General features: G+C 37.9%; 1 protein-coding gene across 7 annotated transcripts in view; it reads right to left on the reverse strand.

The window, feature by feature from the left end:
• Window positions 1-23840, reverse strand: part of LOC129725190 (SCY1-like protein 2) — a 331670-nt gene that overhangs the window by 227598 nt on the left and 80232 nt on the right. For all 7 annotated transcript variants that reach the window (XR_008728031.1, XM_055680719.1, XM_055680721.1 and 4 more), the window contains exon 2: window positions 20742-21452. Coding sequence is in view for 6 of the 7 variants with exons in the window: in XM_055680719.1 (XP_055536694.1) it covers window positions 20742-20918 (177 nt within the window). In the remaining variant the exon portion in view is untranslated. The remainder of the gene's footprint in view (window positions 1-20741; window positions 21453-23840) is intronic.

The following is a 23840-nucleotide window of genomic DNA, read 5'->3' on the forward strand; positions in this document are numbered from 1 at the left end:
AGCGTCCTCCTTGGTTTGGTACACTCGAATTACATAGACTTACTGGTGTTGAACCATTAGAAGCTATGTCAAATAAAATTATTAACAATTTTCGACAAAAATCGTTGCAATCCTCAATTGCTACGATAAGCTCTCTTTATAGCCAATAAGTTAGCAATTAAGTTAGTTGTAAGTTTACTTCCCCTTTTCTGACAAGTAGGTTTAAATCCCTACGAATGATAAGTCCTAATTGCGAAAGCAAACAAATCCTAACAATTAAAATTACAAATTTCTAACAGTGTTGAGAAGTCACCATTTGTGATTGGACACACATACTCATTATTTACTAATATTTATCATAAATACTTAAGCTACTAACAAATAATAATAATAAAAAAAAAAAATTCAAGGCCATCAGTTGACAGTCGAGTCCGTGTCGCTGTGCTGAGTGATCTCACACCCGGCTCACCGCTGGTGACTGTATTGGTGCTGCTGTACTGGTGCTGCTGGCTGCTTTGGGTGCAGCTTCGAACGATCGGACAACCACTGCTGGAAGGAAGAAGTAAAGAGGTACGTGTTCTTGTCGGCGCTAGTGCGCTACATTTAGCGCGATGGATATAGATCCCTCGCCTCCCGTGCCACCATCCCCGAACCCCCCTGACCCTGACCCTTCTGTTACCCCCTCCCCTGTTCATTCTCCAGTCCCCCCTCGCCCCAGGCTTTACCCGGACGGATCTCAACAGGGCAGCTATACTGTTTATTTTCGTCCAAAGGTAGGAGTGAATTCAAAGCGATTAAACATACTGCAAATTTCAAAAGACCTGACGAAGGGGTACAAGGCCGTGACCGAAATTTCCAAGGTCCGACCTAACAAGCTCCGTGTCGTGGTCAGTGATTTGGCACAGGCCAATGCTATCGCTTGCTCTGAGCTCTTCACACGCGAGTATCGCGTTTACATACCCGCACGAGACGTGGAGATCGACGGTGTCATAACCGATTCGAGTCTGTCTGTCGAGTGTATCCGAAAAAGCGCAACCGGTTGCTTCGAAAATACCGAAACACAGGCGAAGATTTTGGATTGCAAGCAATTGCGGTCCATGTCTCTCGTCGGCGGTAAAAAAGTTTACACTCCGTCAGACTCGTTTCGCGTTACGTTTGCCGGATCTGCACTCCCTAGCCACGTCTCGATCGACCGGGTTCGTCTGCCTGTGCGATTGTATGTACCCCGTGTTATGAATTGCACCAATTGCAAGCAGTTAGGCCACACAGCCGCCTACTGCTGCAATAAGGCACGATGTAGCAAGTGTGGGGAGACTCATGCGGAAGATTCTTGCAGTGTTAATGCTGAAAAATGTATTCACTGTGGGGAAAACCAGCATGAGCTCTCCACATGCCCGGTGTACATGCAGCGCAGAGATAGAATCAAGCGGTCACTTAAGGAGCGTTCAAAGCGTTCTTACGCTGAGATGCTGAAGAAGACCGTGACCAATTCTACCATAACATCGAACCCCTTTGATCTGTTGCCCTCCGATGAAACCGATTCTGACGATTCATCAGCGGGAACATCTTATGCCAATCCTGGGGAGTCTAGGAAGAGGAAAAATGTTTCTTCTCCTAAACTTCCCCGTAAAGGTCCTAAGATTTCCCAAAGTGTATTGAAAAGTACGAACAAACCAAACAGTGCTGCGGAAAAACCGAAGCAAACTCCTCCTGGGCTTGCAAATTTAAAGTCCCAGAAGGAGTTCCCAGCACTGCCAGGAACATCTAAAACCCCAGTTGTTCCTTTTGCACATCCAGTTGATGAAACAAACTCTGGATTAGTGAAATTTTCTGACATTGTGGACTGGATTTTTGAAAATTTCAATGTACCCGATCCAATTAAAATTTTTCTTACAGCATTCCTCCCAACAGTTAGATCATTTTTGAAGCAGTTGACTGCCCAATGGCCCCTCCTTGCAGCGATTGTATCCTTCGATGCCTAATTCAACTGCGTATATGAAGGATTCTATCTCTGTCTTACAGTGGAATTGTAGAAGTATTTTACCAAAAATTGATTCGTTTAAAGATTTGATAAATAAAAACAAATGCGATGCATTTTCCCTTTGTAAAACTTGGCTTACTTCAAACATTGATCTCAACTTCCATGATTTTAATATTATTCGCCTTGATCGAGACACCCCATATGGAGGAGTACTTTTAGGGATTAAAAAGTGCTATTCTTCCTATCGTATTAACCTCCCCTCGATTCCAGGCATCGAAGTTGTCGCATGTCAAATGACAATACAAGGTAAAGAGCTTTGTATTGCCTCAATATATATTCCTCCCAGAGCACAGGTTGGGCAACGGCTGCTCTTTGATTTAATAGAACTTCTTCCATCGCCACGTTTGATTTTGGGAGACTTCAACTCTCATGGCGTGGCTTGGGGTTCCCCATACAATGATAACCGCTCCTCTTTAATCTATAACCTTTGCGATGACTTCGACATGACTATTTTAAACAACGGTGAAATGACACGTATCCCGAAACCTCCAGCGCGCCCAAGCGCTTTGGATCTATCCTTATGTTCGACGTCGCTACGGTTGGATTGCACATGGAAGGTAATCCTTGATCCTCACGGTAGCGACCATTTGCCTATTCTTATTTCAATTAATAACGGGTCGACTCGCATGCGACCAATTGACATTCCGTATGACCTCACACGGAATGTCGATTGGAAGTTATACGAGAAAATGATTTCAAAAGCGGTCGAGTCGATTCAACATCATCCACCACTTGAAGAATACAACCTCCTCGCGGGCTTGATTCTCGACGCCGCGTTGCAAGCCCAAACGAATAAATATCCCGGCGTAACGATCAAAGAACGGCCTCCCACTCCGTGGTGGGACCAAGAGTGCTCCGATGTCTACACGCAAAGATCCGACGCGTTTAAGGCCTACCAGAAGGGAGGTATACCTGGCGACTATTTACGGTATTCGGAGCTTAATATCAAGCTTAAAAGTTTGGCTAAAGCAAAGAAACGCGGATATTGGCGTCGGTTCGTGAACGAGACGTCGAGGGAGACATCGATGAGCACTCTTTGGAACACAGCCCGAAGAATGCGGAATCGCGTAACGGTCAACGAAAGCGAGGAGTCTTCAAGTAGGTGGATATTTGATTTTGCCAGGAAAGTATGTCCGGACTCTGTTCCTGAGCAAAACATTGTTCGCGATGCGTCTCCGGGCCACGACGCGATAGAATCACCTTTTACGATGGCAGAATTTTCAGTTGCCCTCCTGTCCTGTAACAATAACGCGCCTGGGTTAGATAGAATCAAATTCAACTTGTTGAAGAATCTACCCGGCAATGCCAAGAGGCGCTTGTTGAACTTGTTCAATAAGTTCCTGGAGCAAAACATTGTACCGCAGGATTGGAGGCAAGTGAAGGTGATCGCCATCCAAAAACCAGGGAAACCAGCTTCTGATCACAACTCTTATAGGCCGATTGCAATGCTATCCTGTATCCGGAAATTGATGGAAAAAATGATACTCCGTCGTTTAGACCATTGGGTCGAATCAAATGGTCTACTATCAGATACTCAATTTGGCTTCCGCCGTGCCAAAGGGACGAATGATTGTCTTGCGTTGCTTTCAACAGATATTCAGCTGGCGTATGCTCGCAAAGAACAAATGGTGTCTGCGTTCTTGGACATTAAGGGGGCTTTTGATTCCGTTTCTATTGACATTCTTTCGGGTAAACTTCACCGACAAGGATTTTCTCCAATTTTGAACAATTTTTTGCACAATTTGTTGTCCGAAAAGCACATGCATTTTACGCACGGCGATTTGGCAACTTTTCGCATTAGCTACATGGGTCTTCCCCAGGGCTCATGTTTAAGCCCCCTTCTTTACAACTTTTATGTAAATGACATCGACGAATGTCTGGCAAATTCATGCACGATAAGAAAACTTGCAGACGACAGTGTAATCTCTGTTACAGGAGCCAAAGCTGCCAATTTGCAAGGACCATTGCAAGATACCTTGGACAACTTGTCTGCTTGGGCTTTACAGCTAGGTATCGAATTCTCTCCGGAGAAGACTGAGATAGTAGTTTTTTCTAGGAAGCATGAACCTGCACAGCTTCAAACACAATTAATGGGTAAAACGATTTCTCAGGTTTTGGTACACAAATATCTTGGTGTCTGGTTCGACTCTAAAAGCACCTGGGGTTGTCACGTGAGGTATCTGATGAAAAAATGTCAACAAAGAGTGAATTTTCTTCGTACAATAACCGGACAATGGTGGGGAGCCCACCCAGGAGACCTTATAAGGCTTTACCAAACAACGATATTGTCTGTCATTGAGTACGGGTGTTTCTGCTTCCGCTCCGCAGCAAACACACATTTGATCAAACTGGAGCGAATACAATATCGTTGTTTGCGTATCGCCTTAGGTTGCATGCAGTCGACCCATACGATGAGTTTGGAGATCTTAGCTGGAGTACTACCATTGAAAAACCGCTTCTGGAGCCTGTCTTCTCGTATTCTAATCAAATGTGAGGTCTTAAACCGTCCCGTGATTGAAAATTTTGAAAGGTTAATCGAACTTAATTCTCAAACCCGTTTTATGACATTGTATTTCAATCACATGTCCCAAATTATTAACCCTTCTTCGAATATTCCAAATCGTGTCGACTTATCAAATACTTCTGATTCTACTGTGTTTTTCGATACATCCATGATAGAAGAAACTCGTGGAATCCCGGATCATTTACGCGTGCAGCAGATCCCTAAAATTTTTTCCAATAAATATCGAAACATCAACTGCGACAATATGTACTACACTGACGGATCACTTCTTGATGGGTCCACTGGCTTCGGTATCTTCAATAACAATTTAACCGTCTCCCATAAGCTCGATAATCCTGCTTCTGTTTACGTCGCAGAATTAGCCGCAATTCAGTACACCCTAGGGATTATCGAAAAAATGCCCACGGACCATTATTTTATCTTTACGGACAGTCTCAGTTCCATTGAGGCTCTCCGGTCGATGAAAGATGTTAAGCACTCTCCGTATTTCCTGGGGAAAATACGGGAACATCTGAGTGCTTTATCCGAAAAATCTACTCAGATTACCTTAGCGTGGGTCCCTTCTCACTGCTCGATACCGGGTAATGAGAAAGCGGACTCTTTGGCTAAGGTGGGCGCAACAAACGGTGATATTTATGTAGGACCAATTGCCTTTAATGAATTTTTCGCATTTGTACGTCAGAATACGATCATCAGTTGGCAAAATTCTTGGACCAAGGGGGAACTGGGAAGGTGGTTACATTCCATAATCCCCAAGGTATCGATGAACCCGTGGTTCAAGGGGTTGGATGTAGGTCGGGATTTCATTTGCGTGATGTCCCGGCTTATGTCCAATCACTATAGATTTGACGCGCATCTCCGTCGTGTTGGGCTCGGGGAGAGTGGTATCTGTGCCTGTGGTGAAGGTTATCACGACATAGAGCACGTTGTTTGGTCATGCCCTGTACACCGTGACGCCAGGTCTAGATTAATAGCTTCCCTGCAGGCCGAAGGTAGGTAGCTGGCTGTTCCTTTTCTTTATGTCTTGGCGAGCCGTGACCTATCCTATATGTCCCTTATATACGTTTTCCTGAAATCCATCCACGCCCCAGTTTAGTCCTATCCCCTTCCGCCTACATCCATCCAAACGACAAGAACACGTTAAGACCCCGGATCCGGAAACAGCAATCAGACCCGCACGATACTCTCAAGGCCCGATGGAAACAACCCAATATGCCAGTCCGTAATATCTTGGCCCAGCAGCGGAACAAATTTAATATGCTGCTTACCTATGGCAATGAAAACCATCAAACAGCAAACCTGTGCTTTTAATGCAAAATATTCTAGCTTTAAGTTAGATTTAGTTTCAACTCGTAGTCGGCAGCGAGGATAAAAAATTTGCTTTTAGTTATTAAGATACTTTAGAAAGTAAGCTACCAGATATAATTGGCGCCGTTAAACATTGAATTGTATTTGTGCCGTGTCAAATAAACTATAGATGAAGAAAAAAAAAAATTTTGGTATTATTTTTTGTTATTTTACCAACTATGTAAACCATATTAAGATCAAAATGAGGTGTATTTCCAATATCTGGTTGTGATATTATAATGATATTTTGTCCTGCTCGGGAACCAACCTAAGTTATGCAATGGGACAAGATTAGTAGTCAAGCAACTCAAAAACAATATAATTCAAGGAACAATACTCAAATGGAAATTCCAGGGCGAAGAAGTGCTTATACCCATACTACTACTATACTACTATATATACTATACTACTACCTACTATATATACTATACTACTACTATACTATACCATACTATACTACTACCGATTTACCATTTGAGTTCAAACGCATTCAATTTCTCGTACGCCCTGCATTCGCTATGACTATAAACAAATCTCAAGGTCAATCTTTGGAGGTATGCGGAGTGAATCTTGAGTTTCCATGCTTTTCACATGGTCAATTGTATGTGGCATGCTCGCGTGTTGGTAAGCCATCTTTTTTGTTTATTTATGCACCAGACAACAAAACGAAGAACGTAGTTTACCACTAAGCATTGAATTGACTTTTAATGTGATTACTTAACCCATTTCGCTATTTATGTATATAATGAAGTTAATGTAATGTAAATAAGTTAAATAGGGTGAATAATGTAGTTAATGTAAATAATGTAAATAGTTTGAACTATGTAAATAATATAGTAAATGTAAATGATGTAAATAATGTTGATAATGTAAAAAATGAAACTAATGTTAATAATGCTCAAAATGTATATGGTGTAAAAAATGATGATGATGTAGAATGTAATTATATTAAAACAACATTTTATTCAATAACAAATAAAAACCAGGATGCAATTATAAGAAACCAAAATAGACGGAATGACTCATTTGAATGAGCATCATGTCCCATTTTGCGGCATTTGAGTAGTTAGTTATATTAACGATATGTTGAGAAACATAGAAAACAGATCAATATTACTATAGTACATTACGTTTATGGGATAGAAAAAACAGGTTACGAAATAACAGGAGTTTTCCTTAGGGGGTCCAAATTACCCCTAACTACCCTACGTATCAAAGAAATATATACTGGTCTAATAACAAGGCATTGTACGTTATCACATGAAGGTTATGAAAAAACTTCAAGATGATACATGTCGCTTATGTGGCATGGGAAAAGAAGTCTCGGAACACCTGTTATGCCGATGTCCGGCAAATATTAGTATAAGTTCTTCGATAGGGGCTATTAGAACCCTCTGAAATCTGAATCTCTGAATCTCCCAGTACCAGATTGGACTAATGCTATTGGTCATATCATGACGGCCACATCCAATAGTGGTACGTTATCCTGATTTAGCAAAATTAAATAGGGCGTATGTCACAAAAGATCAAAAAATTGGTCGCAGTGATAAAATAACCAACATAAAAAAAATCGATTGCTGTCAAAACGAAGAAAGTTCGTTGAAAACCAACTGAGTCTATCGAAAAATCATAGTACTCCACATCATACATTCGAAACAATAATTTGTATTTATCTTATTGAATTCGCTTAGTACGTGTCCTACTCAAGCGCCATAGCATCCTGCAGTAACTTTTCAGATGAAATACGCTAATTTCAGCAATAATAGGGTGAAAAAAAGTTTCAAATGCAAATTTGAATTAAACAGATAATTCAAACACACACACAACGTTAGCCACTTCAAACAAATAATCACGGCAACTAGTATTCAAATGCCGTTAGTACCCGAAGGATGCACTGAACATTTGCTGCACATTTTTCCGGAGGTCTACCAGGAATATAGTCTTTCACCCTTGCGAGCAAATGCCTACCTACTTGTGATCAGTATTCTTTACTAAGCGAACGAAAACGTCGGCTCCCTCAATTGCGCGTTAGTGACGAAAGTTTTCACAAGTAGATGTTTTGTAGGTACATTCGGAACAGCATACAACAACGAAGCATCTTTTGTGAAAGAATATAGTTTAGATTATTGTTTCTCTGTTACAAACTATAGTCAGTTAATAATCACTTTTTGGGCTGTTAGGTTAATAATACAAATTTTTAATTAGTAACACAAGTTCACTGACTCAAATGTGTACGGATAAATCGGGTTTGAGTGCCCAAACGTTCAATATTATTTCAAAACCGATTGAATTTTGTTTTGTTCAAAAAAGAAAAAAAAAACAAACCGTGGTTAGTTTAATAAAAAACCAGCTTCTGGTGTACTACATTATGCATTTACATCGTACTGCAAAGCGTTTACGCGTCTAAAGCAAGTGCTTCGTTTCGCTTTTGATTTTCGAACTGAAAACGTACCCAACCTGTGTACTTTATGTCACGATGGATTTAGAGCGTATGTGAGATGAGAATTACTGTCTCCTTGGATTCGGCACGAGCAAGATTTTGAATAACGCAATTCACTAGACTGCATGGTTTTTTAGTACCCACGTCATGTGCTGCTTACGTTGTGCTAGTATAGAAGGAAACTCAGAAGAGAGCAATAAATTCTAAAAAAAAAGTTATTTATGTTCCATACATCTACGATAGCGTGTTTCTTCAGTTAACATACCTGGCTTACTAGCAGTACTTGCTTCTTGTATTCTTCAAAAACCAATGATAAAAATTACGGATTATTCATCACCTCACATATCAACAGCATATCCTAGTAACACGCAAAAGCGCGTGTCATAAATTCAACTCAAAGGGAATACGAATACGATCTACTGCTAATGCTCTATAATAACACGGAATACCAAGGACGAGCAACTCATAATTTACTGCGTAGGTACTTGATTGACGGAAAAATTGCGCAAAAGTAAACTCATGGCACCCTTTTGAACATGTACGTGAACTTGCCACGCTTCATACAATTCAATGCACTGGAAAATAGCATCGCCGTATCGGAAAGCTCAAGCTTGAGTGGAAGCTATGGCCATGTAAATAACAATGTCATTCTGCCCATATAAATAGTTCAAAAGCGTGCCTGGAAACATCCTCTCCACAGGAATGACCACGTTTCAGCTTCAAATCGGTAAACTATGCCCCACAAAGGACCTGCATAACTTTCGTTTATTTTTCCATTTCTCTTTTGAAAACGTTTCCGTTTCTCTTATTTCTAGCGTAGCTGTTGAACAATGGCCTGTTGAATGGCGCTTCATTTTTACTGTACGACTTTTCGTTTTTCTCCTTTTCCGTGAGAGCGCACGGTTACCTAGCCTGGCCTGGGCGCCCCGATGCTGGTGCTGCTAAACGTGTCCGTCCAATGGGGTTCCTTTTTTATTTAGGAGCAAAAAATAGAAAAAAAGTGTTTTCTGCTCGGAAGTGCATTCCAATTGTTGTGAATGCACTTTATGGCATTGAGAAGCTCAGCACATGTTTGCCACACAGCTTGGTGAGGACTTATGATGCTCAAGGTGAATGATTGAAACTTCAAACTTTCCTGAGTGTGGTAGTCTTCAGCCTTATTCGATTAGTGTCATAGCGAACAATCGAAGTCCATTTACTGTAAAGATGGTTTCCTCTGTCATAATTTTTTTGTTATATTTTTACTATACTATAGCTAGTTTCTACAGCATAACTTTAATCTTATCATACTGTCCTGGTAGCAACACCGTCGTCTCTTCGAACACTGAGATGCAATAAATCTTTCATAGAAGCAACGATACGATGGTTTCCGCTTCCAACGAAACTGGAAGATTTGGAAAGCTACGGTGAGATACAAGAGCGCACTGAGCGGAGCAAAATTTCTAGCTTTTTCAAGTTAAACATTTCAAACGAAATACGGCTACAAAAATAACGTTAATGAAAAATTCAATATCCTGACTCGGCCACATCTCAATCAAATTGCGGACTATTCTGTTCTGTTTCGCTTAAAGGTCGGAGAAGAGCTAGTCTCAACATTGCTGGGGGCTGGGAACGGACGCAGCATAGCAAATAGCGCTAACCGTTTTCATTCGGCAACTTCTAACGCTACGTAGAAATTTGACTTCATTACCTGCAGCAGTGACTGGAGGCAAACTTCACACAGCCAGGCAACTTTCAATAAGCCACCTGTCGGGAGAAGCGTCGTTCCTCACGGTGGTTGCATGGCATCATCATCCTCAGAGCAGCGGTCGGTCGGTGCTTTGTCAGCAAACTTTTTGCGTACATTTTCAATAAGCAATTTTTGCTCATGTTTTTTCGGTGATGAATTTTTTTGTGACATGAAGAACTAATCAAGTTTAAGTTTGTTCAGACATCATTGTGCTCAGTTGATTTAACATCTGCGTTATAATAGATTATAGCATTTTGACGTAGAATACGTCTTACGGCAACATATACAGGGACCAATCTTCAATACAGGGATTCAATTTCAGAACCGAAACATCGAGAGTGTTACGAAAATTGTCCAATTTCAAACGTTTTAAGCTCAGTCAGTTTTCAACCGATTTCTGTCACTTTTGCAGCAATCGATTGGAAAATCATTTAAGAACCCGTCCAATTGTAGAAAGTTGTAATATGATTGTTCGAAATATTGTACTACAGGTATACCTCAATTTTACGCACATTCTCGTTTTTGAAATGTGCGTAAAATCGAGTTGAGCGTAAAATCAAAATTTTTAATAACCCAAAAATAATTTCCGTATTCGGAAAATTGCAAATACACATGTAATGGAACATCCAATTATCACGTAACGTTCAAAGAGGGGGTTGGAAATTTTGACAATCCATATAAAAAAATTTTAAGGTCGTAAAAATAGTTACATAGCGGGAAGGGGAGTCGAAGAAGATAATCATTTGCGTTACGTAATTGATAGACATTCTCTACTGGGCCGTTTATGGCAAGAAACTCACTCAGAACATCTGAAAGGAATTAACCCTCTCCCACGCACAAGGTTTATCATTAAAATTTTGAGCTTCATGAGAAATTTCAAGCTGAACACTTTGTAGACTAACTAAAATTACTGTCAACTGTAGTATTTTGAAGGAAATGCCCAGTGATACTCTGAGGCAGCATATAAAAGTTTATGGAACACTCGTAAGCACAACAAACTATTTTATGTCAAGATATGATGATTTTAATTCTTGGTGCTTTAGAGTCACCATGAGCGGGAAAGGGGTAAATGAAACAATGAATATGGGTGTGTGTGTATATGTGTATGTGTGGGTATATAGGCCACACATTTTACCCATACTAACGCCGACTTCCATTGAAAAAAGTCCATTTATCTTGCTTGAAATTTGACTCATGGATTGACTAGGCCGAGAGCCATTTTCAGAGCCAACACGGTTTGTTTTATCGATAAACCATCTTCAGCAAAGTTGTAGATATTAATTTCATCCTTAAAAAAATATTCACTGTAAAAAAATTTCAAAACTCCAATATTTTGAAATTAATATCTCCAAGGTTAGTTAACTATGATTGTTTCACTAGCAAAATGGAGTTCTCGTAGAAAAAATCAGTTTTTAGAGAGTATATTTTTAAAAATATTTAATTAATGTTATTATTATATGCTCGTGTTGTTTTTTTTTGTGTATATTTTTTGGTGTGATCTTATTATAAAAATTACTGTTGTAAATTCTGCCATATACCAGTCAAAGAAACCGTTTTGGCTTCAAAATTGTGTACTCTTTATGGAAAATCTAAATTTTCTTTTTCTTACTTGTTTTTTATTTCTCCATGACCAGATAACCAAACATGTTCAGCTGGGCTTTGGTAGTTGTTATAAAAAATATGTAATAGAACTTTTTGAAATAATTAATTTTGTTAATTTTTTGGTCACGGTGTGTATCGTTTTCGGAAATATAAATTTAGTATCTATAACTTTGCCGAAGACACGTTATCGACCGCATAAACCGTTCTGGCTTTAAAAATGTTTGTTATCATCAAATGAATTAACTATTTTCACTAACTAGCATGTGAAAATGGTTAATTTATTCGATGATTACAAATACTAGTAACTAGTAGCACAAAATGATACTTCAGCCAATTAGAACATTTTTGCAAAATTTCAGCCAGATTAAAAATGACAGCAGAGAAAAAGTATCAAAATTGGAACGTTTTTTATTGAAATACTCTTAGTTATTGAACGACTCCAAATTAAACAAGTTTTCATTAGGGACTAACAAAAAAGTAAGGTTTTTTACGCGGGTTGCATTTCTCCATAACTCAAAGACAGCACAAGATATCAACCTCATTCCAATCACGTTTTTCGTTTTAGAACACAAGTAATCATTTATCAGTTTTTTTTTAAATTCACAATTTTTGGTGTAAATACTGACAATTTATAACATTGTATTTTGACCTTCAGAATGACCACTATCATATATAGTCAAAGTTCAAACGTTTTGGGACGGTTTCCTACGTAATTTTTTCAACTCAATTTAGTCTTTTTTACGCGGTCCCATACACATTTGGAACGTATTCCCCGCGTAACAAAACTGACATATTTGTGGACTTATTGTGGGTGATTTTAGACCTCCGTGAATTAACTTTCATATAAATTCTCGAAAAATTATATGGACCGTGGACATCTTCCTACCTCTCCCCTAAGTTTCCACGTGATACATGGACAGCCCCTTATTTGTGAACGATACCTAATTTATGTAATCCTGCAATTCAAACAAAAAACATTTGAATTAAAAATGTGTTTGAAAAAAGTGTGCATAAAATCGAGGTAAAATGTACGTAAAATCGAAGTACGTAAAATCGAGGGTGCGTATAATCGAGTGTGTGTATAATCGAGGTATGCCTGTATTTTAAATTATTGAACATTGTCGAAACACAAATGTCGACTTTTGATTGGTCGCTTGCTGCCTTTCCCTGAAAAAGACGACAGAATGGAGTACCTAGTTACCAGGAATATACTCTTTGGGCTATATAAGAGACTGTTTCTCCTCAAGCGATTCAGTTTACTAATGTCAAATTCGTTTTTACGGCACGACTATACCGTCCCGGACTACACTTTTCAGCTGAAAAAAAAAAAACACTTTCCGAGCAGTTGCAATGGTGCGCGTAATACCAGAGGTAGCTGTCACTTTGTTTTGTTTTGGTCATTATCGCCATTATCTTTTTGTCGCGTTTGTGCTACTGTACGAAAAATTTGCCAATTTACTGAAAAATGACGGAACTTAATATTAATTTGCAAGAATATGCATTGGTAGTGAACGATGATGGTACGGTTTACGGGTACGGTGATTTTGACACATTTTTTGTTTGATTTTGACACATACGGGTGAATGTGCTGGTGTCTTTAAAACTGCACACTGTTTCTTACGCGGACTGTCCGGGACAAAGAAAAGGGTAGTCCGGGATAGTCCGGAAAATGAGAAAAAAAAACAGTTATAGGACAAAGTGTAGTCCGTGGTGCAGCTACACCGCAAAAACGAAAACGACATAAGAGCAGGCAGCAGCAGCGGACATTAACACCTATGGCAATTGGCGAAGGCAGCGTGGATCAGCAGCGGGCAACAGCGGTGGTGGTAGTGGTTAGCTGCAGTTCCTACCTTTTTCAGTTCGGCTCCCCTTCGCGTGCGTGGCTTGCTATATAGCGTGTGTGGCTAGCTGTATAGCGTGTGTGTATGTTTATAGCGTGTATATGCATGAAGCGCGTGTTTTGTATGAAATTTGAAATGATTTTTCATTTTAAACTGAACTTATAAAACATACTTTCCTGAAAAGTTATAGAAATGATGTTGAAACATGTTTTATTTGTGGGGAATACATAAACAGGCTGCGGTTTAGGTAAAATATGCTGTTTTTCATCAATTTGCCGGTAACCTTTTTGCACTTTTCGTTTTTTTCTTGTACTCTATTAGTTCTTCTAAATAGAGTCGCTTGAGTTTCATACAGTAACAAAAGTCATGAGCTATGACAATGACTAAGATTATGCTCCAACTATTAGAAATATAGCATTTTTATATATTTTGTTTCGACATATTGTCGCAATTTTTCACACTAAATCTAGTGTGTTTCAACTGGAGATTCACTCTCCAACCAAAAAAATCAGATATAAAACAACATAAAACGAGAAATTTCCAAAAATGTTCTGAATTCCGTACAAAACGCGAAATTTTTCATAACGAGATTTGTTTGTGTGCGTAGATAGACAAAAATGTAGCATACCTTCTAGAACTGTCATCATACTTGGACTGTGTGTGTGCGTGTTTTGCTATATAGCGTGTGCATGTTTAGCGTGTCTGTGCATGTCTATAGCGAGTGTGGCTTGCTATATAGCGTGTGTGGCTAGTAGTATAGCAATTAAAATTTTTATATATAATTGTAAATAAATCACCTCATGTTGAAATTAATTACACTGTGCTACAGCGATTTAGAACTTCTGAAGTGACCTAGTGTAGGTTGTAGGTCTTGTTGAGTGAAACATTCGCTAATACTAGAAATTTTCCAAACACCTCCAAAATCTGAAGTTATGGTCAAAATACGGTTTTTTGGACCTCAGTGCATACATTTTTTTTCACTCATTCATTTCTCAACCGATTTTCAATCTTCAGGCAGTTTTGGGTAAAAGATAAACAGAGCTTTCAAAAAATCTACTAGTTTGTACTAATATCACTAAAACATGTTGAGTTATTGGAGTTTAAATATATTTTTGTAGTTTTTTCACGCAATTTTTCAATTAAATTTGAAATTTGCCATCTGTTTTTGTGAGAAAGATACTACAAATACACTAAACTTCTAAAATTATATCCAATGACGAATCAAACAAAAGTGGTTTTGTGAAAATCGGTGAATATTTGACTGAGTTATATATTTTTTAAGAAAACCATAATTTTTGGCTATCTATCGCGGTGCTACAAATGGTGAAAAAACACAAGAGCTTCTGAAGTGACCTACCGTAGGTTGTAGGTCTTGTTGAGTGTAACATTCGCTTATATTAGAAATTTTCCAAATACCTCCAAAATCTGAAGTTATGGTCAAAATACGGTTTTTTGGACCTCAGTGCATACAATTTTTTTTCACTCATTCATTTCTCAACCGATTTTCAATCTTCAGGCAGTTTTGGGTAAAAGATAAACAGAGCTTTCAAAAAATCTACTAGTTTGTACTAATATCACTAAAACATGTTGAGTTATTTGAGTTTAAATATATTTTTTCAGTTTTTTCACGCAATTTTTCAATTTAATTTGAAATTTGCCATCTGTTTTTGTGAGAAAGATACTACAAATACACTAAACTTCTAAAATTATATCCAATGACGAATCAAACAAAAGTGGTTTTGTGAAAATCGGTGAATATTTGACTGAGTTATATATTTTTTAAGAAAACCATAATTTTTGGCTATCTATCGCGGTGCTACAAATGGTGAAAAAACACAAGAGCTTCTGAAGTGACCTACCGTAGGTTGTAGGTCTTGTTGAGTGTAACATTCGCTTATATTAGAAATTTTCCAAATACCTCCAAAATCTGAAGTTATGGTCAAAATACGGTTTTTTGGACCTCAGGGCATACATTTTTTTTAACTCAGTCATTTCTCAACAGATTTTCAATATTAAGGCAGTTTTGGAAAGAAGATAAACAGAGCTTTCAAAAAATTTACAAATTTCGTACTAATATCACTAAAACATGTTGAGTTATTTGAGTTTAAATATATTATTTTAGACTTTTGCTTGCTTTCGAATTTTGCTTGTTTCATCATTGAATATAATTTCAAAAGTTTAGTGTAGTTGTAGTATCTTTCTCACAAAAACAGGTGGCAAATTTCAAATTAAATTGAAAAATTGTGTGAAAAAATCTAAAAAATTATATTTAAACTCAAATAACTCAACATGTATTAGTGATATTAGTACAAACCAGTAAATCTTTTGAAAGTTCTATTAATTTTTTTTCCAAAACTGCCTAAATATTGAAAATCGGTTGAGAAATGACTGAGTTAAAAAAAATTGTATGCACTGAGGTCCAAAAAACCGTATTTTGACCATAACTTCAGATTTTGGGGGTGGTTGGGAAATTTCTAGTATTAGCGAATGTTACACTCAACATGACCTACAACCAACACTAGGTGACTTCAGAAGTTCTTGCATTTTTTTTTTTTTCATTTGTAGCACAGTGTTATCAGTGTACATCATTCAGAACTAAATAAAAAATTCACCATGTTGAAAAAAATATTCAGTTGTCAATAAATAGCATTGACAAACACAATCAACCTTTTTTGATTTCAGCTAAGCCTCAAAGGTCATTTGAAGAATTTTTGAGCTAGTGAGCCTGAATCACATAATTTGTCGCTCAAGTCTTACTATTTGCAGCAATCAGTTGTAAAATTATCTACGCTATCGTAAAATGCAGAGAATTGTTATTTGAATTGTTATACTATAGGTGGGGAATGCACTATTTGCCCTCGTCTACAGCCTCAAAACAATTCAATTTCATTCTTGTTTTGGATACGGCAGCAAGTGAAACCGCATAACTGCACATAGCTTCTGCTGTTGTTCATTGCCGTTACTGGTACCGGCTATGGAGGTATCTGGAGCAGAGAGACCATTAAATTAATTAACCCCAAATAAATGTATTCCTAAACCTATTCCAAGAAATACATTGACATAAGACAGGCTGCCGTATTCTACGTTAAATCTGCGTTCGTGTCTTATAAACAACCTCTTTAACTTTTTCAATTATCGTCGAAGATCAAGATTAGCAGGAACCAGATGTGGCTCTAGGTTCCTGGCTGCCTCGGTTGCTAAAAATTGGCAAATTTTCTAATATTTTGATGCGCCAAAATCCAAAATTGGTCAATAATTGAAAAAGTTGAAAGTATTTCACTTGGGTGGGTACCCGGGTAACATAGAGATAATATTTTGGAGAACAAGGATTTCATTCACGTCAAGTGTACTTCCAACCGAATGGTATTAAATTCGCAAATATGCCTTGACCAAAGACGAGGAAAAACGTGTCTTAAGCAGGTATTATACGGAGCAAACATTTGCTATTTTTGGTACGAATTTTATTTACACAAATTAAAATCCGTACCAAAAATAGCAAATATTTGCTTCGTCTAATACCTGCTTTAGAAGTAGAGCAATCCAGAAAATACAGCCATGGCATGTTTGATGCTGAATATTACCAAACACTGTGTGCACTAAGCCTCTTGGCAAGCCGACCCCTAGATAAACATGGATAAATGGTCAATTGCTCGCTAGGGCAATTTTGTGAATTTTATTCTGTAAAATATAACAATTGCCGTATGTACTCAGTGATTTTATCCTTCATAGAAACTTGACGCTGGCAATTGAACGACTATTCAGTTTGAGTAGCTTTCTTAACTTACGATGTAACTATGAAAAAAAAAACTGAAATCCAAATTACACTGCAAAACAACTTAATAACTTCACGGGCATCATAATGCAAAATACAATTATTCTCACCCACATAAATTTCGTTACGCTGCATTTTCCACTACAGAGGATAATTCAGTTATTTTCGTTTGCACTTGCACTGGTGCTACCCATATGCAGTCTATAACCAAAATTTTATTTATTACAGGGCAAATTCACCGGAAACTACTTTTCAAGGCAAAAGACTAACTCATGCTTTTCCTTCGATATAACGCAGCTGCTGAGCAGCTTCCCATCCAGTCAAAACTATTTCATTCCAGCCCTTTGAAACTATTATAACAATTCAGTGCACCCCCGAATCCCAGACGAAAATATGCGATACTCTATGTATCTCGATTTAAGAGCCAGTTCGCGAAGACCGCAACTAGGTCTTGTTTCGAAGTTCTCCGATCGGACTGAAACTTCCAGGGTTTGTTTATCTATACAATAGAACAATGTTTTGCATGTTGTCAGATTTTTTGAAAAGGGGTAAGTGGGGTAAAAAAGCACGTCAAAAAATGTTGTCCAAAAATTGCTAAAAACTTTAAATTGATATAACTTTGTGAAAACTGAATCGATTTTCATGAAAATTGGCATGTTTATTCTACTTTATAAAGGGAAGAAAATGAAAGTCATTGGAAGTTGCTATTGAGAATACATGATGAGATATTCGCATTTTTCTAAAAAAATAAGGTGATTTTCACAGCAGTTTTTCTCTTGCCAACAGATCTAGGATTGAAATCCAAATAATACGTTTTGTAGTACAACTCAAGAGCTTTCATTAGATATATTCGAAAAATGCGCTGTTATAAAGATGCCTGAGAAAATCCAGTTTTTCTATAACATGTTATTGACCATCATTTCGAACCCATTGTGCGAGAAGCGAAACTCCGTTTTGTGTCGTTGTTCTTCCATCAGGCTATAGTTTTCAGGTTATGTTTGTTTATGGACTAATGCAATAGTTTGAAGAATTTGAGGTTTTTGGAAAAGGGGTTAGTGGGGTAAACAGGCTCTTCAAATTCTTATATTCAGAAACTGCTCAAATCGTAAATAATTACGCACTAATGCAATAGTTTGCGGAAATTGAGGTTTTCGGAAAAGGGGTTAGTGGGGTAAACCGGCTCTTCAAAATCATTTTCTGAATACACTGCTCAATCCGCAAAATCGGCTTATTCCTGAAGTTACACGATGAAATGAGAGGTTAGTTCTGGTTATTTCTGAGCAAAACGTGATTTTTAAAAAACGTTTATCGTTTTCCTTTTTTAAATGAATAATAAAAAAACTGCTCGAATGGTCTAAGATGACGTTTCGCCCATGTACGGTATATGAGAGAACTGTCATTTTTGGTATTTCGAGCAGATTTTTATCCTTCATTTAAAAATCAAAGGAAAATGCTGAACATTTTTTAAAAATCACGTTTTGCTTAGAAAATTGCCCTCTTCCGGCTGATATATAAAAATCAGAAAACCGTTCAAAACTTTAGGACCCCATTTAATTTTTAAAGGGCACATTGAAAAAAGAGCTCAACAAAAAGTATCGCGTAGCTTTGTTGACATTCGTTCATTATCTTGTTGGCTTCAAAATAACCTCTCATTCCATCGTGAAACTTCGAATGTAAGCCGAGAGCAATTATTTTACGATTTGAGCAGTTTCTGAACATAAGATTTTGAAGAGCCTGTTTACCTCACTAACCCCTTTTCCAAAAACCTCAAATTCTTCAAACTATTGCATTTGTCCACAAACAAACATAACCTGAAAACTATAGCTCAATGGAAGAACAACGACGCAAAACGGAATTTCGCTTCTCGCACAATGGGCTAGAAATGATGGTCAATGACATGTTATAGAAAATTTGGATTTTCTCAAGCATCTTTATAACAGCGCATTTTTCGAATACATCTTATGAAAGCTCTTGAGTTGTACTACAAAACGTATTATTTGGATTTCAATCCTAGATCTGTTGGCAAGAGAAAAACTGCTGTGAAAATCACCTTATTTTTTTAGAAAAATGCGAATATCTCATCATATATTCTCGATAGCAACTTCCAATGACTTTCATTTTGTTTCCTTTATAAAGTAGAATAAACATGCCAATTTTCATGAAAATCGATTCAGTTTTCACAAAGTTATATCAATTTTAAGTTTTTAGCAATTTTTGGACATCATTTTTTGACGTGCTTTTTTACCCCACTTACCCCTTTTCAAAAAATCTGACATCATGCAAAACATTGTTCTATGATATGCATAAACAAACCCTGAAAGTTTCAGTCCGATCGGAGAACCTCGATACAACCTCCCTTGTAAAGGTGGAGGCGGTTCTCGCGAACTGGCTCTTAAGGGGCCAAAAAGTTGGTCTAGAACCATAATACTAGTGAAACTGCAACATACAGTTCTGTGATTTTTTTTGTTTCTCCATTGCTCGCTCTCTCTCTTTCTGTTAGTGAAATCGGCTGGGATGATGGGCTTCCGAATCGAAACTATACCGTCAGCGACAGACAAAAGTTGCTTATTTTCCAAACAAAACTTTTAATTGACTTTAAATCGAGAAAGATTGTTCGCCGCGACTTCCACGGCCACAGTAGCGAGTATGGTTCCGGCAAGGGAGAGAGAGAGTGTTATTTCTCGCAAAACTTTCCGTTGCGGTTTCTGCCGACAGGAAGCTTCGGTTGAAAGAATGGCTTTGTTTTTGCATCCAGGGAATGCAAACCATATTTAGGCGTCAAGGATTGTGATAAACCTTGAAAACGCGTAAGAAAGCAAGTGTATTAAAGTCATGAGACTAATAAACACGGATAGTTTAAGGGAGAAAACTTGCTGTTAGATCGCCAGGTTTATTCTATTATGCTAAACTTTTGCACTGATAACATGGTGATGACTGTTTGTTGTATCGTTCTACAGTGGGTTGTTACAGCCTGAGAGATGAAAATATAATCAATACAAGACATTAGGTCATTGGAAGACAGATGTGAATACAACGCGGAAGAGAGAGAGAGCCAGTTTGTTATATTGGTATATTGGCGCATTTGATGTTATTTGAACATCATTCCGAAGTGCTCGATTTAAGGTTGCATATCTTGAAAACATATTTTTTGTATGATGCAATCTGTTAATACAATTCAACGTTATCGAACAAAAAAGGAAATAAACGTTACAAGAGTCGGCCGCTTATCAGAATGTTATTACAAACACCATAATGGACTGTTATTTAAGCTATTTCGGCGATTGAATACTATCCTGAGTAGAGCAATCGGATTGATTCAGTAACTGATTCGTTTGGTACGAAAATATCGGCACAAAGAAATGGTAAAAGATCTACAGTTAACAATAGTCCGGAACTGCGCGTTCCAATCGCTCCCATTATATTCGCACAAATGGCTAGTTTGTTCAAACGAATTCATCGCACTCACCTTTCCGTCCGTCTTCCGGTAGCCCTCGTGAATTTTCCACACCAGTTCCGGGCCGGCGCAAGCGACCTGTTTTCCAATTTCAAAGTACTGCGTAATCGGATTGTTATCGTACGGGTTGGGCGGCGGGGCGCTCGTGCTGCTGCTTTTGAACTTGGAAAACATGGTCGCGGCCGGCATAACATTTAATTGGAAAAGCGGAATGTTGAAAGGCTTTCCTGGGACACCGGTGCTGGAACGATGAGTTGCTCTATCGGGCTGGCAGAAATCTCATACGCCACAATACGGATCAGACACAAAGCTACGAGGATACAACTTTTCTCTCCTATCCCGTTTCACGCGTTGCTTTCGCTTGAACGCGTGTTTTGTAGTTCGCGGAGGGTGAGCAATTTAGCAACCGCCTGTGGAGCAGCTTTTTCGACTAGTTTCGTTCTGTTTCAATTCAGTGCATGAATTTCCCAAGCGATTTTTTTCTTACACCTTCCTTCCGGCACTGTTCAGCATTGTTGTTCGAGCGGAATCGCGCTGTTACGATGTAATTATGTCGCGAAACGATAATTATTATTTTTCCATTAAATGCAGACACCGTATCATCATTCTTCACACAAGATTATACCCACATGTGCACACTCACGCAATTGTCACACGAATTATTTGTTTTCCATTGGCTGGCCGATTTCTGCTGCTGTGCCGTCAGTCGTGAATGCAATTTGGCTGAAATTGATTGAAACAAAAATAACTCATGTTTATTATTTTAATTCAAACATATTTATTATTTAGGTATTGCTTATAGATCGACTCAATGTTTTTTTTTAGAGATTGGCTTCAACTAGCCCTCAAAGCATTCATTTGAGATATATTTTCTGAAGAAACGTTCAGCGTCATTTATTACCTGGAAGCACTGTGAATTTTCTTGCAGCGCTCCTGGTGATTGGATCTGAAATTTTAACGGGAATTTTTTTTAGAATGTTTTCCTCATTAAGCAAAGCTTACAGTTCCAAGCGGAGTGAAAAATTTGACAAGTGAAAAAGCGTGAATTTTCACGAGCGAAGTCTGTTGTGAAACCGGGTTGTGGAACACACAGGTATTTCACCAGCCTGCAGCTTACAGTTGAAGGGAAGCGAAATTCTGGAGTTTACGCTTCAACTGACAAAATATAATTGCGTTGAAAGGTCAAGTTTTTGCCAGCTGCTTCTTTTTTTATACTACACTGTTAAAACCAACACGTTACTGCAAAGTGGATTCCACTTACATCTGTGCTAATAGATGAAACATTTCATATCTACGTGTAATACACTTGCGGTTTAGTTCACAGCACGAAATCAAGTGTATTACAATTCGGTTTGCTATGTTATGCATACCGGAATTAATCTCCTTTTACTAATATTTCAATGTTGAATCACATCAAATACCAAAACACGTCAAAATACCGTGAATTCCAAAAAAAAAAATCGATATGGGTCGATATTAGGGTGGCAGCGAAAATTGTCATGTTATTTTTTTCCTCATCTATAGTTTATTTGACACGGCACAAATACAATTCAATGTTTAACGGCGCCAATTATATCTGGTAGCTTACTTTCTAAAGTATCTTAATAACTAAAAGCAAATTTTTTATCCTCGCTGCCGACTACGAGCTGAAACAAAATCTAACTTAAGCTAGAATGTTTTGCATGAAAAGCACTGATTTGTTGTTTGATGGTTTTCCATCGCCATAGGTAAGCAGCATATTGAATATGTTCCGCTGCTGGGCCAAGATATTACGGACAAAATTGTCATGTTACCGACCATGTACATTTTGTTTATTGACCTAGAAAATGATCTGTGTAAAATTTCAGCTCATTCGGACATGATTTAGGGGTGCCTCCGAGTGTTCAAAGTTTTGATGTTGTGACCCTCGAAAATGGACATCCTTAATAAAAAATCTGGTTCAACATGCTTTATAAACATTAAAATGATTTACCAAACCAAAAGTAAGTCATTTTAATATTTTTAGGCATCTTAAACACAATTTTCTATCAGAAATGTTAATTATCGATTGTCAAAACACTGAAATTTTAAGCGCCTTGAGGCACCCTTAAATCATGTCTGATTAAGCTGAAATTTCGCGCAAGTTATTATTTTGGGCAAATGAACAAAATTTACATGGTCGGTTCTTTAAGTTCAATTTTTCCATACAATTTGGGATGATCGTGTGATTTATTTTCAGTGTAGTGTGTGCATGCGTGAAAAAAGTAAGCCCAAGTGAAAAAAAAAGGAATCCACAACCTTCGCTTTCGCTGGATCGAATTTGTTCACAGTTCCAAGCAAAGTGAAATTTTTGCAGGATGCATTTTCCACGCGCGTGAAAAAATGAAAATTTTGTATGAGATTTCTACTTAGCTTTGAATTCCAAACAGGGCTTTAGTACCGTACTGCATCAAATTTCGAACACTTAAGCTATGATGTAACTTCTTGCACTGAAAAATCGACGAAAAATGAGCTTCATCATCGATCTTAAAGGTTAAGCATGTTGGTTATTTTATTGTTGTTGCAAGTGCTATTTTTAAAGGTTTAAACACGTTTTGTACATTAAAACAAGTAAAATTTAAAAATCAGCTTTGAGTCAAATTCCGAACACTTCAACGTATTCGCTAAGAGATAGATAGGCAAACTGTCTGAATACTGACTGTCACTTTTTTCATTTTTCAACGCCTGCTGATTCCCCGGAAGTAGTTCTACAGTAAAGAACTATACGTCACTGGTGAAAGGACATTCCAAGAGACGAAATGGTATATAATAATCCAAAGATTGCGTCCATTTATACTATTAATAGTAAACCCACATGTATTGTATAGTACTGAGAGGTGAAAGCCCATTAACTGCTTCAATTAAAATCAAGTGGGAAAACTTTCTACAAAACTGGGAATCAATCGAATAATCCCCTTTTTCCTGTTTTCTTCGTAGGAAGAAGAGCATGAAAATTCGGAAGAACATTTTGCTGGACAATTTGAAGCTCGTTCAGTTTCTTGTCATTGCGGACTAGCACTTGCAGGATGATTTACGTTCTATTATATATTGTGCGCCCCGTTAATTCCAACACTTCCGGAGAAAGGTACATTG

Source organism: Wyeomyia smithii, chromosome 2, assembly GCF_029784165.1.
Source record: "Wyeomyia smithii strain HCP4-BCI-WySm-NY-G18 chromosome 2, ASM2978416v1, whole genome shotgun sequence".
NCBI classification, from domain to species: Eukaryota; Metazoa; Arthropoda; class Insecta; order Diptera; family Culicidae; genus Wyeomyia; species Wyeomyia smithii.